Source organism: Protomyctophum bolini (assembly GCF_963924005.1).
Source record: "Protomyctophum bolini genome assembly, chromosome: 19".
Lineage (NCBI taxonomy): Eukaryota > Metazoa > Chordata > Actinopteri > Myctophiformes > Myctophidae > Protomyctophum > Protomyctophum bolini.
In genome coordinates, this window is record NC_137880.1 from 34,080,702 (window position 1) to 34,099,156 (window position 18,455).

An 18,455-nucleotide genomic window follows, 5' to 3' on the forward strand; every position below is an offset into this window, starting at 1 on the left:
AATCATTTATCGCAGTGGTTTGACTCGTATAGATAAAAAGAATCAACTGACTGAGGAAACGCTAATTACTGCCGTCACATTTTCTCGGACAGTTTATTTACAGTTGTGACGACACATACAACGCCCTAACAATATCGCGGAGACAGTTTATTTTTGGACCACAATGCTTATGACAATTTAAACTTCTATGACAGTGCTGCTGACATAACGAAGTGACTATGATGAATAGAACATGCATATGGGCCCCATTGTAAACAAGTGTAATACTTTATGGTGTCTTCCACAGTGAAGTTGTGTATGGAGTTGAGTGGTGCTTGAAATGTACTGTAATTCTCCAATCTAATGAATTAAATCAAACATTCCGGTAGTGTCTCAGCCCTGTCGCCCATATCATTATGGCCTAATACTGGTCATAAAGTCCGTTATTAATCAAAGCCCAACGAGGGAAGGGGGTTGGCTCTCATGTACATAGACTGATGCATGCATCCATGTCTATGGATAACGCATTGGCATCAACAGCATTCTCATAACTGACTAATTACTAATTAGTAATTACCTGTTGGTATAATGAACACTTTAATACATACTACACGAAGCATTCTATGACTTTAAGGTCAGGTCCACTACTTTATAATTCTGGACGCTTTATTTGCAAGGATCATCATGTGTATAATAAATATGCAATACATTATAATTTGATCATGAACCAATAAGTGTAATTATTGTAATACAGCATTGCGAGTTAAACGCTACATGAATAAAGACATTTTGGAGCTGCATGTGTTATGGTCAAAGTAAAAACAAAGGGTGTAGTATTTTTATGCACGATTGTGATCATGAACCATTTCGAGTGACAAAAGGGAATGGACTGCACACGATCAATAAAAGGTTTACACAAGTCAACTTCAGTATACAGCATAACTTTATTAAACAAACTGTACAACTGAACTATAAAACATGTTAAACAAAATGTAAAAAACACAAATATAAAAACAGACCAAAAGGTTAGTAAGCAGTAAAAAGTTAGTAAGCACAGGCAGGTTACTGGGTCTTGCATATTTCTTCCTGCTTTGGTGACTTTGGCCACCATTCGTCCACCTTCTCGGCACCTGCAAATAAGAGACATTTCAAATGAAAATACAAGTCATTGACATGCATTCACAATAGGCTACAGACAAATGGGTCAGAACATTGTGCCAAAAAGGGTGCCTTCCTATAATGACTCTAATTTGCAGTTACATAGTCTAATACAATTATATTGTAATTTATGCACCTCAACACGACCCAATATTACCCACATGAACCCTGGTGCCCCCATTTTGGGAATTTAATATACTTTTTCCTCTTCCAATTTAAGGTCACATTCTCACCAGAGAGCTTTGCTGCGATTAAAACGAATCCTGCTGCGCATTTTCAGAAAGTGCACTTCGTTTGACAGGTGTGAAGGCTCATTCGAATCCTAATGCGTATCAAAGAACCGCATTTTACTCCGAGCAAAAACGGGGGTTTCGCTTCGCTTCCAATCGCACTTGATTACGATTTGGTGCAGGTGTGAATGCAATCCGCAGTAAATAAAGGAAATGAAGCAAACAATGTGGCGGGTGAGGAGCTGAACACAGTTGGAGACGGAGAAGGCATATTTTACGCAGCGCAAAGATGTCCCGTTACCTTGGATAGACGTGGTCGGAGTACATTAATCAATTGCTTAAGAAAACACATAAAAACACTGCAGTGTATTATAGCCTACAGAATATTCTGTCTGTCTGTCTGTGCCGTAAACATGGAGCTGTCACTGTGGGGACTGGGGAGCAGGGACTTTCATCTCGACTTGTAAACTTGTAAACATTTTGCGCTGCTGTCTGTTATATCGGTGTGCTCAGCGCTGTGCCTCCATGCCCAAAAGTGAGTGGCGTGGCTGCTGCATGTATAGTGAGAGAGCGAGAGAGCTGGGGGGGGGGGGTCCAGTCCCAGATGGCACGACACATGCACGTTATGAGTATAATTTTATCACCATAGAGTTCACTGTGTCGTAGGCTAGGTTTATGAATGGAACACATTGATAAAGGTCCCCCCTGCTGCGTTTCCAATTGCTACGGATGACAGTGTGAAGGCAAACTGCAGCAAATTAAATATGCAAGAATCCCAAAATCTCCGCCCATATGCATGAGTCTACCGAAGTATTAGGTGAGAATGTGACCTAAGATTAAAACAAAAATGGCCCATCTACAAGCTCACACTGATGCACTGGTATATCTGGTAACCATCCTGTGTTTAGATATTTTCACCATTTGTCGTAGGGCAAAGTATATAGAGTGTAACTGGTTTCACATTACTGACTGAATAAGGCCATAAGGTCTGGGCGATAGGACTGCAAATCAATATCATATCACGACCATTTAAAACTTGATTTGACTATCAAAAGAAAAAGAAACTCGTGACAAATCGGTTATTGGTTCTAAATATCAGTTTAAATATAATTTGGTTAATTGCCCAGCCCTATCCAGCATTGTCTAAATTTGAAATCAGTGTGAGATGGATTGTAAAGAATCAAGTGTTTTCACCCCGAAACCACAGATGTTACAGACTGCCTCAAAACTGTGTACAGGACAGGTATATATATACACACCACAGTTGGTGATACCCAAAGTGTATTGTCCCAAACACCAGATTAATGTTAATAAATTACCGCCATCTAGATTCTGAGGATCCGGAGAATTGGAATCCTCCGCCATTGCTAGTTCAAGAAATAAGATCCATTTTAGGATATTAGACCATTTCATGACACATAACAGGTATAATATATAATGCCAGTGCTGGAAAGAAACTTAAGTACATGTACTCGAGTACTGTACTCAAGTAAAGTAGAAATACCTCAAAAACATACTTTTATCGACAGCCCATACAGCCAAACAGAAAAGTCCTATCTGATGCAATAAACATTAAATTCACTTTGCCACTCACTTTATGCATGCGCATACCCTATTGACACTTTTGTGAGTAGCTTTTCCACCACTGTTAAATGCTGTGCAGCTCACCTGCTGTCGATCCGAGGCTTGAGTTGTCAAAGAACTGGAATGGCTGGTTCTTTGACTTCGGCTCGGACTCCAAGTCAAAGTAGGAGCTGCTCTTGGCTGCGCCGGGTGCAGTGGCCCGAGGAGAGTCCGGGATCTTCCTAGGAGTCTTCTTTGGAGAGTTGAGATGGGAGCTGCCGAAGGTCACAGGAAGTTGCCTCTTTGTAGGAGTGCAGGGTGACCGTGGTGTTGGCTTGTCAGCACCAGACACCTTGGTCTTCTCTTTCAGCATCACAGCCCTGCCCTTCCACTTTGTGGTCTCCTTCTGCTGACTAGACACGTGGCTGTTGTGACCAGAGATTTATTTCACCAATTAGAACGTCACTTTTTGGTAAAAACTCTTAACATACAAGCTGTATAAAGATTATTATCATACATGGAATATCAAAGCAATACAGTGAATGTTCAGCTGATAAAACACATACCTTTCCAGCTCTGAAATTTTCACCTGAAGCCGTTTGACTTCTTCCAGGTGAGTGCTGCTCTCAACAGTAGCCCCCTTTGCCTTGCTCAGTTTTCCACAGAGTTCCTTACCCTGTAGGACTGAATGACACCCCAATGGGAATTTACAACCAGACTCAAATGCTCCCCCGATTCTAGCTATGATATGAAAGTTTGTCTACTCTACAATATACTTTTTAAATTTTAAGGTCTGAAGACCGGGCCCTCAAATGTCTGCCTGGTTACTTGCCAGAGTTAATTTACTGTACAAAGCTCGAAAGTTTCCATGCACACAGGTTACTTACATGAGCACTCCTGTTCCTGCTGGGCCATCCTCATCTTCATCTTCAGCTGCCTCAGTTCTATTGCCTTCTCGTCGAGGGCTTTGTTCAAGGTCTGCAGTCTGGAGAAAGAAAACTGGTTCACTAGCTCCGCAGGACCAGAATAAAGTAATACTGGGACTGATTTAGACCAGGGACACCAGGGGGAATGCACCCAATAAGACATAAGCAGTGGTATGGAGTTGAAAACTACAGTTTAGAACAACATTGATGGGATAAAAATGAGGCACGCAAGGAATGAACCAAAAATAAGCAGTGCATGTCCTTACCGTCCTTCATAGTCAGTGGACCGAGAAGTCAACTCCAACTGCATTTTAACCAGTTCAGCCTTCAGCCGTTTCGCCTCCATTGCCAGGGGCTGTTGCTCTTCAGTAGTCTAAACAAAAAGGAAACAGATTTTTAAGGCTCAGTTTGCATCAAAACAAATAGCATTTGAAAGCCTTAAAAAAAAAGGAAAAAAAAGGCAAATGAAACACTAAACCTGTTTAATGACAGATCTCCAGTTGTTGCTTGTGATAGGGAACATTAAGACAATTTCCGCAACTGTGCCGGGCTAGGCAGTTCACAGAAAGGGAGAAGTAAAGCGACTGGACACTGATCTGGCATGCTTGCATGTAAAGAATTGATACATTTTTAGGCAGTATATGCCACATGCTGCAGACTTTGATTAGAACATTTTCCTTCATACAGCAGTCTGGTAGTCCACTCTTCTCCCCTCCACCAAAAGGGACAACCTAACCTGCCACATAGACTTCTCCTGATCTTTGACAAAGTTAAAGTAAATCATTGGTCTGCCATATTAGTTTTTTACTTACACAGGTTTGCATTTACAATGTTGTAATTCGTTTTTTACTCCCAGACACCCTAAACTTGCTTAAGGAGTTGCCATGTTAGTAGAGCACCCACGCTTGAACATACCTTCACTGACTGCAGCTTATCCTTTAGAGTTTGGACTTCTGCATACACATCCTGCAATTGGGTCTGGAGTAGCTGAGTGACCCCTTTGTGAGTAGACGTGGCATTGACCTGTGCCTGCTCCAACTGCGTCATTTGCCCCAGCAGAGCCTGCAAACAGGGTATGACAAGGCCACAAGAAATAGCAACGGTTTACACAAATTACTAAACGAACACAAATGGTAACATGCTATGGAGTGTGGAAGTCAGTATTGTGAGTAGTGTACGATGTGGATGAATGTAAATTCTACAACAGGTCGTTTCGAGGAAGCAATCAGATTGGTTGAAACGGCTTCTAGCCGTGGATCAAACCAGCACCATTCACCACCTAATCAAAACAAAGAATTCAGCTGCTCTGTTTTCCCAGAGCACTAGCAAACTTGGTGGCTAGGTTAGCTAGTTTCTTGCGACATTTGTCGTAGTGACTACATCTGTAATTTCAGCGATTAAGTTAAGGGTAACTGTTGTAGAATTGCAATATTACACTCGAGGGTGTGGTTTAACGAGATTATTGCCACTTCAGTGATGCTTGCGGAACTCGACTACATCTCGTTCCTTACTGCATCACTGTCGTGGCAATAATCACGTTAAACCACACCTTTTCGTGTAATATTGCTTAAGTGTGTGCAAGTGACAAGGTGTAACCTGGGAGCCACCGCTAGGCAATGGATAAGGGTCGGCAGTCATGCGAGAAATAAAATCCCAACAGGATAATTAAACACACCGACTAAACTGAGGTGTTTAATCATCCTGAAGGGATTATATTCAACCAAGCCATGTAATAAACTCAGTTAAAATGCCACATAACGGATTACAAATCGTGCCTGCAATCCATTATGAAGAAGGATTGCCACCATTATGAAGGAAGACTCACTTCCATTTCTTTCTCAGACTGTTGGAGCTGTAGAATGAGTTGTTGATTTTCCTTGAGAAGGCCAACCTCAGTCTTGAGTGGAGTGAACTCTCCTCGAGCCTGCAGCAGAGTGGCTGTGTTGCTCATCTCCTGTGTCAGCTGAATAGCAGCATCTCCCCTGGGAATCTTCACCTTGTTAAACAGGGGACGGATGTCACCGCGTAGAGCCTGCAGTTTGCAACAAAGACGGTGGCAACATTAACCACAGCATCCCGATATATGCGATTTGTGAAACCATGTGAAAGGTCCTCCCCACACTAGCGGCATTTCCTAAACAATATAACACATTACATAAGATGATATAGTAATATTGTTCCTGCTGCCAACCAGGTGAAGAAATCAGAGATTGAGCCTTCAGCCTCCTACAACCAAACCAGTTATGAAATAGCTGACCATTAGTTTTATGGAAAATGCTTCCAATTAGTTTGACCACTTCAATTAATGTTTTGTTTAAAAGGCCTAAACAGAACAGAAATGTAATTTTGTATCTGTACGATCAATGCCAAAACCCAATTAAAATCATTAATCGCAGCCCTACCTCCAAAGTCCTTTTCTTGTCGTCCAGCCCTGTAGAACGGCATGTGACCCGACTGCTGAAGATGCTGTCCAATGAAGTTGAATCGAGATGCTGGTTGTTGCTCAGTGCTCGCAGCTGCTCCGTGAAACGTTCGGTCTCCACGAGTTCATCAGACAGCTCTTTGTCAGTCAGCTCTCTCCACAGGTTCAATTTTTCCAAGACATTGGGTATTTGCTGTATTCCAACAATAGATTTTTAAATGAGTAACATGCGTAACTCAACATATAAGCTCAGATGCCTACAAATGTTAGTTACCGGACACCTTTTTCCAAAGCATAAATTCAGAGAAAATACAATTACAATCCATAAATGAAATAAATGGTGCCTAAAGTAAAATCACCTGGAGGTAGAAGTGCCTCTTATCCAGCAGCTCAGTCAGGCGTTGTTGCCACAGTTCCTGGAAGTCCTCATCTGCCACAGAGAACAAGGTGGCCTCTGCCTTACACATGAGGACATCCTGCAGCCGCTTCTCCTCAAACAGGTCCAAGTCCTTCTGGAACAAGTCCTTAAATACATGCATGAAGTCCTGGGCATATGCTTTTAGCAGCACCTGAGGACCAAGGAGACAATCAGTTACCAACTGAAAGTTTCTCTAAACTTATCATAACAATTGTCTTTATTTTGTTGAGGAAATGCAGAGGATAGAATTCTGGATGAGCAGGACATGTGCAGCATTTTGTACAAAACGGGCTACTCCTGAAAACTTTGGAAGGCAATCTTAGCTAATCAGTGTAGAATCTGAGAAATCCAACAGGTCTTGATCACATGACTACAGAGATCATGTGTCTCTCTACGTCATGTACCGATTTGGATGAAATCTGTGCGACTAACAATGTGTTTTGCAGATGTGGAGGGATGCAGGGAAAATGTTTTTCCATGGCCTCTAGGGCCTCTGTATACAGATCATGCAGTTATAGGTAAAAACAGGAAATGGCCTGTTATAGCGCCACTGTGAGGCTGATTTGGGACCGTGAGGCCGATTTGGGAAATACATAGTGGCATGTCGTCCTCTGCCTAGTGGAAATGTGAGTGTATAATTTCATGGAAATTGGACACAGTTTGTGATTTGTTGCATTTTGTTCGAAACGGACCAATCATGTGAGCTTTGGAAGCCAATCAGGATGGAGATATGGAGATAGCGTATACCGAATTGTGTGATGTATGGATAAAATGTGTACGAGTTATCTACAGAAATGAGTTGCCTAAATCGGCCTCATGGTGGCACTATAACAGGCCGTTGAGGAATATTTGGGGCAGAGGTTAGTCATAGGCATCCAGGGAGTGTGTGTTTAAAGTTTGGCATGGATCAGGCCAACGGTGCCGGAGATAAACTGATAATGGACGGAAGGACACAGCCTGATGAAAACAATTAATAGATTTTTGAAGACATGTTTTGTTTGATATAGATTTACATTTAAATTTTGCATACTAATTATTGTCATGACTTAACATGTTGCTTTTAACAAGTCACTGATTTGTCCAGCTCCGGTCAACAACCTGGGATTGGGTGTCCACTTCTGAATAGAGATGTGGACAATGTGTTCAGAAATAGAGCAGTTTGCCATTAAAAGTTTGAGAGTAGGTTGTGTTGGTGTTATGGAAGTCCAGGTTCTCTTTGATAACAGCTGTATTATTATTGTTCAGTCTCACACCTTCCTCATGACAATACAACCTAGATTCTGTGGGGTTCAGGTCAGGCCAGTTGGCTGGTAACACAATGTATTGCTGCGCTTAACTGACCAGTGCTCAGCACTGGGTTGACACTATGGCAGGTTAGGGACATCCCTAATAAATTATATTTTAAATGCTGAATTACCAATTAATACAAAGACATAAAAATGACTTACACGCTTCTTCAGCAAGATCCAATCAATATTCCGAGATAGAACAACAAAGGCCTCCTTTGTGGGATAATGAAGAGACTCAAAGTTGATCACCAGGCTAATCTGCACTTGATAGGCCTCCTGCTGGGACTGGGTCGTGGTACTTGAAACAAGATTGTCCATGAAAACTTGGAATCCATGGAGATAATTCTGTCAATATGAAAAACATGGTCCATTAAAAATAAAATAAAAACACTTGAAACAGTTCATTGCCATAATATAAGTTGCTAGAAAATGTTTCAGCATGCCTCCACAGGGTGAACTAGAGAAGGGCATGAAATATAAAGATTTGTACACATTGACAAACATGGGTAGAGTCACAATAGCCACACCACTACAACAGTGGTGTGATCAATCAATGACAAACACTGTCACTTTTTTTAAGACCAACTTTAATAAAAGTGGTGGGGTGCGTCACCTGAAGCTGCTCAACAGAATCCTGGAGCCTTGATGACATCTGTACAGCTCTTCTGGCTGCATTTGCCGTCAGAAGAGTCAGCCTTTCGTTTGCGTCACCAAGATCCTTCATGAATATCAGAAGAGGGGAGAAAAGCAGTGAGAAATACTGCACTATATAAAATTAATCATCAATACCAGATAGACATGAATAAACTTACAGATTGAGACAACAGCTTATCGATCTTCACAATGTCCAGCTCCTCGCTCAGCTGCTCAATCTACAAGAGAACACATCAAGACTTCAGCTGATGGCACATTCGGCACCATGTCCAAGCTGTGCGTCCAATCAATAACCAAAGCTTGGTTTCAAACCTGGTTCTGGAGTTGTTCACTCTGAGTACGGAGGAGGTCGACTTCCTCATCAAGAAGTCTGCTCTTTTCGTCAGCATTCCCGAGCTCCAACTGATTCTGGATAGTCTGCAATAGTTACATGAGAAAATTTGAAACGGTAAGCATAAGATAATTAGAACTTTCTAAATATATACAGCTATAATGAACACATCATACACAGCGGAGCTCCTTGGTTGGTTGCATAGCCAACTTTGGCGTAAGTGTATGTGTGAGAGTATGATCAGAATGTGTGCACGCTTGTCTTCGAAAAAGAAAAAGCCCTTAACCTTATCCACATTCTCCTGGAGGTCATGCTTCAGCTGGTTCCTCTCCTCTTTAACAGGCTCAAGCTCTTCCTCAAGCACTTTGATCTGTCACAAAACATGCAATGAGTCAGAGTCAAACTTCTCTCCCAATGCCAAGTATGGTAACCCAACAAATAGTGTATTAGAGCAGATCTATCGAAGATTAATTCAAGCAGTACAAGAGTTAGATAATCATCATGAGCAAATAGTGCATGCCATTATTTACAAACTAGGACATGCACAAATTGCACATGCTGTACAATTCTGCTTTCATACCTTGTTCTGGAGCTGCTCCTGTTGTTTACAACCACTGTTGAGGACATCAACTTCCTGCTTGAGCAGCCTGGTTCTTTCCCGAGTGGCATCGAGCTCCTTCTGGAGTTGGTCTCTCATGTCAGTCAGACAGGTCACTCTGGACGTCAGTTTCTCCAACTCCTCAGTAGAGATCTTTGTGTTGGATACGAGACGGTCTCTCTCTGTTCTCACACAGTCGAGCTCCTCACTCAGCTGCTGAGTCTAGGTGGATCACAGTTTAGGACTTCAGCTGATGTACTCCAAGAGGTTACACAGTTCAATAGGACGTACATTTGGTACTACAGCCATAAAAATGTGTTTCAAACCTTGTTTTGGAGCTCTTCCAGATGAGAGCTGTTATCTGCACGACTCTTATTCTGTGTGTTGAGGAGATAGACTTCCTCATTGAGACGCTCGATTGTGTCATGAGCAGCCCTGAGCTCCGTCCGACTCTGAAACAGTTGCAAAAAAATTATATATATATATCCGTGTGTGCGCATGACTAGTCATTGGTCCTACAACCTATCTCAAACCCTCACCTTCCATGGGGTAGCACACCTAAACCGCTCCTAACCCTTAACACACCCCTCAACAACCTTATGTTTAACCAATGCCATGTCTAAACAAAGGATGCCTCCCCGTGAGCAAACTAATTCAATACAGTTGTACAGAAAACATTACCTATTACGGTGTGGCCTGGCACCATGTGTGCAGTTTAAGAATGAAAGTCTTTAAGTGGCAAATCTGAATGAAAGATGCATAAATCACAAGAATTTAAACAGCAAAGCTGCAACATAAAGTGACGGTGGGCGGCCATGTCGACTGGTTTGGTGAAATGTTAAATATATTAATGTTTACTCTATAAGTTAGCCTGGCTGACAACCAGCCACTGAATCTCTAGCCAAGACTATATAAAAATAAAATTAAAAAAAAGTAATAATCATCCAATGCCTGAATTAAGAAATATGGTCCAGCTGAGGTCGATGACCTATACGGAAAATGTGTGAATGTTACCGTCTCCATGTTGGCCTCCAGGTCTGCTCCAAGCTGGATCTTCTCTTGTCTCAGTCCCTCATGAATCTCTTTGAGTTGGTCACGTTCTTCAGTGAGTGTAGTTACAGTAGTCATTGTAGCACTAGCACTGGAAAGGAGACCATCTCTCTCCGCTCCCAGACCGGCAAGCTCCTTGCTCAGTTGTTGATTCTACATTAAAAAAAAAACATTTTAGGCATTCCGCCGATATAAACCAAGAGCAATTTTTTTTTTTATCACCAGCATGACGAGCGCATAATTTGCACTAATTTTTAAATGTGGCAACCAACAAAAATGACAACTGTAACAAGGCATCTATTGCTGGGTTTCCATCTTTCCACTGGCAAGACCCCACACCACAGTAGGACAAGAGTACTTACAGTATCACCTACAAGAGTACCGTTACCAGGCAGTACACTCTTGTGACAAAGTATTTATAACGAGGGTGTGCATATAATACCAAGTATCATGAACAAAGCTTGGCCCGAACCTGGTTCTGGAGCTCGTCCAGATGGGAGAAGTTCTCCACACGACGCTCATTGTCTAGTTGTTCAATCTGAGTTTTAAGGTGGCTGACCTCCTCTTTGAGATGCCCAATTTTTTCCTGAGCCGCATTGAGTTCTTCCTGCTTCTCAGTTTTCTGAAATGGTTGCAATGAGATAATTATTAGATCTCATTATAAACTTCAACATGACAAAGTTTATATCTTGAATATAAATAAGGATGAAACAGTTAACTAATAATCTAACTAACAGAAATAGTGAAAATAGCCGATCACCAAAAGCAATGTCAACAGTATATCTGCTGAAAGTATTGTTTTCTAGAAGACATGGAGAACTCATTAACTGTAGGACAAGATTACATTATATCAACAGCCAGGACAGACAATACCGTGTCCAGGCTGCACATGCTAAGATTTACAAACTGAACATGCATTCGGCACCATGTCCACGCTGTACGATAAGCAAGGCTTGGTTTCAAACCTCGTTCTTGAGTTTTTCCAGATGGGAGACAGTCTCTGCATGACTCTCTGCATGAGTGTTGAGGAGATAGACTTCCTCATTGAGACGCTCGATTGTGTCATGAGCAGCCCTGAGCTCCGTCCGACTCTGAAACAGTTGCAAAAAAATTATATATATATATATATATATATATATATATATATATATATATATATATATATATATATATATATATATATCAGTGTGTGCGCATGACTAGTCATTGGTCCTACAACCCATCTCAAACCCTCACCTCCCATGGGGTAGCACACCTAAACCGCTCCCAACCCTTTAACACACTTCTCAACAACCTTATGTTTAACCAATGCCATGTCTAAACAAAGGATGCCTCCCCATGAGCAAACTAATTAAATACAGTTGTACAGAAAACATTACCTATTACAGTGTGGCCTGGCACCATGTGTGCAGTTTAAGAATGAAAGTCTTTTAAGTGGCAAAGCTGAATGAAAGATGCATAAATCACAAGAATTTAAACAGCAAAGCTGCAACATAAATTGACGGTGGGCGGCCATGTCGACTGGTTTGGTGAAATGTTAAATATATTAATCTTTAGTCTATAAGTTAGCCTGGCTGGCAACCAGCCACTGAATCTCTAGCCAAGACTATATATATATATATATATATATATATATATATAAAATAAAATAAAATGTAATAATCATCCAATGCCTGAACTACCTGAATTAAGAAATATGGTCCAGCTGAGGTCGATGACCTATACGGAAAATGTGTGAATGTTACCGTCTCCATGTTGGCCTCCAGGTCTGCTCCAAGCTGGATCTTCTCTTGTCTCAGTCCCTCATGAATCTCTTTGAGTTGGTCACGTTCTTCAGTGAGTGTAGTTACAGTAGTCATTGTAGCACTAGCACTGGAAAGGAGACCATCTCTCTCCGCTCCCAGACCGGCAAGCTCCTTGCTCAGTTGTTGATTCTACATTAAAAAAAAAACATTTTAGGCATTCCGCCGATATAAACCAAGAGCAATTTTTTTTTTATCACCAGCATGACGAGCGCATAATTTGCACTAATTTTGAAATGTGGCACCCAACAAAAATGACAACTGTAACAAGGCATCTATTGCTGGGTCTCCAACTTTCCACTGGCAAGACCCCACACCACAGTAGGACAAGTGTACTTACAGTATCACCTACAAGAGTACCGTTACCAGGCAGTACACTCTTGTGACAAAGTATTTATAACGAGGGTGTGCATATAATACCAAGTATCATGAACAAAGCTTGGCTCGAACCTGGTTCTGGAGCTCGTCCAGATGGGAGAAGTTCTCCACACGACGCTCATTTTCTAGTTGTTCAATCTGAGTTTTAAGGTGGCTGACCTCCTCTTTGAGATGCCCAATTCTTTCCTGAGCCGCATTGAGTTCCTCCTGCTTCTCAGTTTTCTGAAATGGTTGCAATGAGATAATTATTAGATCTCATTATAAACTTCAACATGACAAAGTTTATATCTTGAATATAAATAAGGATGAAACAGTTAACTAATAATCTAACTAACAGAAATAGTGAAAATAGCCGATCACCAAAAGCAATGTCAACAGTATATCTGCTGAAAGTATTGTTTTCTAGAAGACATGGAGAACTCATTAACTGTAGGACAAGATTACATTATATCAACAGCCAGGACAGACAATACCGTGTCCAGGCTGTACATGCTAAGATTTACAAACTGAACATGCATTCGGCACCATGTCCACGCTGTACGATAAGCAAGGCTTGGTTTCAAACCTCGTTCTTGAGTTTTTCCAGATGGGAGACAGTCTCTGCATGACTCTCTGCACGAGTGTTGAGGAGATCGACTTCCTCATTGAGACGCTCGATTGTGTCATGAGCAGCCCTGAGCTCCGTCCGACTCTGAAACAGTTGCAAAAAAATTATATATATATATATATATATATATCAGTGTGTGCGCATGACTAGTCATTGGTCCTACAACCTATCTCAAACCCTAACCTAAACCTAACCTTAACCCTGTCTCAACCCTTAACACACCCCTCACCAACCTTAATCCGGTCGTCTTAACACACCCCTCACCAACCTTATGTCTAACCAGTGCCATGTCTAACCAAAGGATGCCTCCCCATGAGCAAACTAATTCAATAGTGGCAAAGCTGAATGAAAGATGCATAAATCACAAGAATTTAAGCGGCAAAGCTGCAACATAAAGTGAATGCTTGTGGGTGGCCATGTCGACTGGTTTGGTGAAATGTTAAATATATTAATGTTTAGTCTATAAGTTAGCCTGGCAGGCAACCAGCCACTGAATCACTAGCAAAGACCAAAAAAGCCGAGGTCAATGACCTTATCAGGAATGTTGATGCACTTGATTTTTCAAGTATTTATAATTTGCAATAGTATAGACATGCAGAACCCAACAAATATAATAGATTTTCAACTGCAAAAAAGTGTCTACGGCATGTAGGACAAGATTGTATCATCCACAGCCAGGACATTCAGTTCTGCGCCATCATGCCGTACATGAGCAAAGCTTTGTTTCAAACCTGATTCTTGAGCTCTTCCAGATGGGAGACATTCTCTGGACAGCTCTCGTTTTCCTGTTGTTCACTCTGAGTACGGAGGAGGTCTACTTCCTCCTTGAGAAGGGTGATCTTTTCCTCAGCATCCCTGAGCTCCACTTGTTTCTCGAATGTCTGAAATGGTTGAGATAAGAAAAAAAAGATGTCCCCAAATAAAAACTAACTCAGCTGTACAAAAACAAGAATCTAACAGTGTGGCTTTGTCATTGTCAATATTTAGCAATCTATAGTAAGTCTGCGTGGTGTGCTTTACCGATTACACGTTTACTTTATAAGTGATCATTTTTAGCCAATGTCAATGAGTGAATGTTACCATCTCCATGTTGGCTTCCAGCTCTGCTCGGAGATGGTTTTTCTCCTGTCTCAATCCCTCCAGTATCTCTTTGAGTTGGTCTCCCTCTTCAGTGAGACAAGTCACAGTAGATAGCAGTTTCTCCACCTCCTCCGTCGCACTATCGGAAAAGAGACCATCTCTCTCTGCTCTCACACGGTCAAGCGCCTCACTCAGCTGCCGATTCTACACAAGACAACGGATCACATTTTAGGACTTCAGCTGATACAGTTGCTCTTAGAGTACAACGTTTTGCAACTCAACAGTAACATGATGAGAATGTATTTATAATCAACGGTACAATTCACCGGGCCTTAATTTTCAGGCTGTTGAGAACTCTAGTTTTCGCCAGCTGCCTACTAATAACTTTGGGGAGGCCTGTCGGGGTGCGCACGCTTTTCCGACACACCAAAGGTCCGAAGCGCAGGGACATGCGATGCGATAAAGCGATGGTCCGACATGCGCTGCTCCCGTGCTTGCGGTTAGGGATTGAGGTTTCAGATCAATAGTATGTCGGAACTAAAGCCTGCATCCGGCCTGTCTTGAGTTTGAATGGACAGGTATCAGTCAAAAGGGAGACATCAAGGTGGAAGGATGGATCAACATGGAATGTCAGAACAGGTCAGCGATCTAAGGCTTTGAGGTCAGATGTAGAGTTGCTGGCCAATATTGATGACATCAGGGATCTCCATATATGGAGCATTACCATATATGATGTCACAAGGCATTACCATATATGGAGGCATGGGGTGACGGACTAACTGACGGGAAATGCACGTTTCCTAGTAAATATAGCGGTCGCTATACTCTTTAACCCATTCTGACCGGGCACCCATTTTGGTGTTGGCATCATGTTATGCTTTAGCTATTGAAAAATAGCAGACCTACAAGCTCATAGCGCACCACCGAGTGGCGCGCTATGAGCTTGTAGGTCTGCTATTTTTGAAAAATCGAAGAGCGACTGACATTTTTTAGAATCTGATCTCGGGTCAGAATGGGTTAATCAGACCAGTGTATGTCCAGCGGAAACCTCGTATGAATCTGATCTCAGGTCAGAATGGGTTAACTAGGACGTGCATTTAGCACGCCCTCTGTATGACAAGCAAATATTGGTTTCAAACCTGATTCTGGAGCTCTTCCAGACAGGAGACGTTCTCTTCTCTGCACAGCTCCCCACTTTCCAGTTGCTTGATCTTTTCCTGAGCAGTCCTGAGGTCACCCGAAGTCTCGACCACCTGCACGATAGTTACCATGAATGAATTAACTTTTACATTTATTTACTATTAATGCATCATTTCCCAAAACAGAATATGAACGTTTGGTCTAGTCATCCTTAAGTGCAGTCGAGGGTCAATGAACTTAAGTGAAAGTTTGTGAATGTTACCGTCTCCATGTTTGCCTCCAGGTCTGCTTTGAGCTGCTTTTTCTCCTGTCTTAATCCCTCCAGTATCTCCTCGAGTTGGTCTCTCTCTTCGGTGAGAAAAGTTACTGTAGACATTGTACAGCTAGCGCTGGAAAGGAGACCATCTCTCTCTGCTGTCAGACTGGCGAGCTCCTCGCTCAGCTGCCGATTCTAAAATAAAGAATCAGACCCGTCTGAGTGGTGCTGTACAAGCCCTACGGCACGCTGTATCAAAATCAAATGTTGGTTTCAAACCTGGTTCTGGAGCTCTTCCAGATGAGAGAAGTTATCTGCACAGCTCCCGTTTTCTAGTTGCTTGATCTTTCCCAGAGCAGCCATGAGGTCCTGCTGATTCTCGATCGCCTACACAATAGTTACCATGAAAATTATATTAATTTTATTATACTATATATATATATATATATATATATATTGCATTACCAAATACAGACAAACTAATAACTGGACTTCGTTGTCCAATATTTAGCCATCAGTAGTGAAGTGAGGGGTGCTCTTATCTTACATCAATAACATAATGTTTGTAACAGGTGCTAATGTTTTAGTCCTCAACACAAACATTACATTTCTCTTTATTGTCTGGCGTCTTCTTAAACAAGCATTGTTGAAAAACCAACATTAAGGCTGCATAGAGCGGCTAGCGCCCCTCAAAAACATTAAAGCTGTATATAGGCCCCTCAAAAACAAACAAAAAAAAGCTGTCATGGTCACGAAAAACCCTGATTAACTCTACTAAGTTACTGAAAGTACTTATTCCACACCTATAACTCTTCTCCAGCACACCAACCATCCCATTCTCCTACATTCTCAGCCAAACATGATACACAGCAGAGCTGCCTGCATACCAAACTAAAGCACTGGAGCGTATGTGAGCATTAGTCCTCAAAGAAAAGAAAAGCCTTTTTTACCATATCCACATTCTCCCGGAGGTCATCTTTCAGCTCGCTCCTCTCCTCTTTAACACCGTCAAGCTCCTGCTCAAGCCCTTGGATCTGTCACAACGGAATATAAAGAGTACTGTATGACTCAAACAACAAACAACAAACCTACACCCACCAACTGCGTGAAAACCAAACACAGCTGATAACATGCCATATGGCTAAAGTATTTGGTTCTGGGAAGATATTCGCAAAAAAGAATAACCTACTTGACTGTGGCACTCGTCTAGCGTTTCCTCCAGACGTTTAATGTTCTCCTTCTGCCGACAGTTCTCCTCCAGAGTTGTCCTGAGCTCCTCCAGATTCTGGAATGTTTTTTTAAGAATGTTTTATTTCTCATATAACCGTAGAATGTCACACACCTGATGAGCCCTGACTGAATTATTGTGGCTACCAACAGTAAGATGCAGTATTCTCTTTTTGCGTTTCCCTTGTATGCATCAGACATCTGCGCTTCAAATTCACAGATGAGTGGAAACCATTTCAATCTCACAATTAAAAAAAGAGAACAGGTTGAACAGTCAAGTTATTTACATTGAATATTTGTCCATAAATGACTGCAGTAGATAGTTCATGTTATTGTGAAACCAACTGTGCATTGTCACAGTTTTGCCCATGTTATGGAAGGTTGCCTAATCATCTCCATCCATATACATTTGCTGACAATCACATTTAGCAAATGTGAAAAACCCTGATTAACTCTACTAAGTTACTGAAAGTACTTATTCCACACCTATAACTCTTCTCCAGCACATCAACCATCCCATTCTCCTACATTCTCAGCCAAACATGATACACAGCAGAGCTGCCTGCATACCAAACTAAAGCACTGGAGCGTATGTGAGCATTAGTCCTCAAAGAAAAGAAAAGCCTTTTTACCATATCCACATTCTCCCGGAGGTCATCTTTCAGCTCGTTCCTCTCCTCTTTAACACCGCCAAGCTCCTGCTCAAGCCCTTGGATCTGTCACAACGGAATATAAAGAGTACTGTATGACTCAAACAACAAACAACAAACCTACACCCATCAACTGCGTGAAAACCAAACACAGCTGATAACATGCCATATGGCTAAAGTATTTGGTTCTGGGAAGATATTCGCAAAAAATAATAACTTACTTGACTGTGGCACTCGTCTAGCGTTTCCTCCAGACGTTTAATGTTCTCCTTCTGCAGACAGTTCTCCTCCAGAGTTGTCCTGAGCTCCTCCCGATTCTGGAATGTTTTTTAAGAATGTTTTATTTCTCATATAACCGTAGAATGTCACACACCTGATGAGCCCTGACTGAATTATTGTGGCTACCAACAGTAAGATGCAGTATTCTCTTTTTGCGTTTCCCTTGTATGCATCAGACATCTGCGCTTCAAATTCACAGATGAGTGGAAACCATTTCAATCTCAATTAAAAAAAGAGAACAGGTTGAACAGTCAAGTTATTTACATTGAATATTTGTCCATAAATTACTACAGTAGATGTTCATGTTATTGTGAAACCAACTGTGCATTGTCACAGTTTTGCCCATGTTATGGAAGGTTGCCTAATCATCTCCATCCATATACATTTGCTGACAATCACATTTAGCAAATGTTTGGCG

At 41.7% G+C, this 18,455-nt stretch overlaps 1 protein-coding gene across 1 annotated transcript in view; it reads right to left on the reverse strand.

The window, feature by feature from the left end:
- Positions 1–904: 904 nt before the first annotated feature.
- The window catches only part of LOC308334416 (uncharacterized protein), a 30,157-nt gene continuing 12,606 nt past the window's right edge, over positions 905–18,455 (reverse strand). The window contains exons 27-57 of the mRNA XM_080791151.1: positions 17,980–18,075; positions 17,741–17,824; positions 17,071–17,166; positions 16,832–16,915; positions 16,161–16,268; positions 15,888–16,076; positions 15,625–15,738; positions 14,486–14,689; positions 14,137–14,286; positions 13,364–13,489; positions 12,871–13,020; positions 12,364–12,552; positions 11,584–11,709; positions 11,091–11,240; positions 10,583–10,771; positions 9,895–10,020; positions 9,551–9,790; positions 9,257–9,340; positions 8,952–9,056; positions 8,798–8,857; positions 8,599–8,703; positions 8,145–8,330; positions 6,638–6,847; positions 6,259–6,471; positions 5,682–5,888; positions 4,772–4,918; positions 4,123–4,229; positions 3,818–3,915; positions 3,497–3,614; positions 3,036–3,355; positions 905–1,109 (exon numbers count right to left, since the gene is read on the reverse strand). Coding sequence (XP_080647277.1) covers positions 1,042–1,109; positions 3,036–3,355; positions 3,497–3,614; positions 3,818–3,915; positions 4,123–4,229; positions 4,772–4,918; positions 5,682–5,888; positions 6,259–6,471; positions 6,638–6,847; positions 8,145–8,330; positions 8,599–8,703; positions 8,798–8,857; positions 8,952–9,056; positions 9,257–9,340; positions 9,551–9,790; positions 9,895–10,020; positions 10,583–10,771; positions 11,091–11,240; positions 11,584–11,709; positions 12,364–12,552; positions 12,871–13,020; positions 13,364–13,489; positions 14,137–14,286; positions 14,486–14,689; positions 15,625–15,738; positions 15,888–16,076; positions 16,161–16,268; positions 16,832–16,915; positions 17,071–17,166; positions 17,741–17,824; positions 17,980–18,075 — 4,449 coding nt within the window. The 3' untranslated portion in view covers positions 905–1,041. The remainder of the gene's footprint in view (positions 1,110–3,035; positions 3,356–3,496; positions 3,615–3,817; positions 3,916–4,122; positions 4,230–4,771; positions 4,919–5,681; positions 5,889–6,258; positions 6,472–6,637; positions 6,848–8,144; positions 8,331–8,598; positions 8,704–8,797; positions 8,858–8,951; positions 9,057–9,256; positions 9,341–9,550; positions 9,791–9,894; positions 10,021–10,582; positions 10,772–11,090; positions 11,241–11,583; positions 11,710–12,363; positions 12,553–12,870; positions 13,021–13,363; positions 13,490–14,136; positions 14,287–14,485; positions 14,690–15,624; positions 15,739–15,887; positions 16,077–16,160; positions 16,269–16,831; positions 16,916–17,070; positions 17,167–17,740; positions 17,825–17,979; positions 18,076–18,455) is intronic.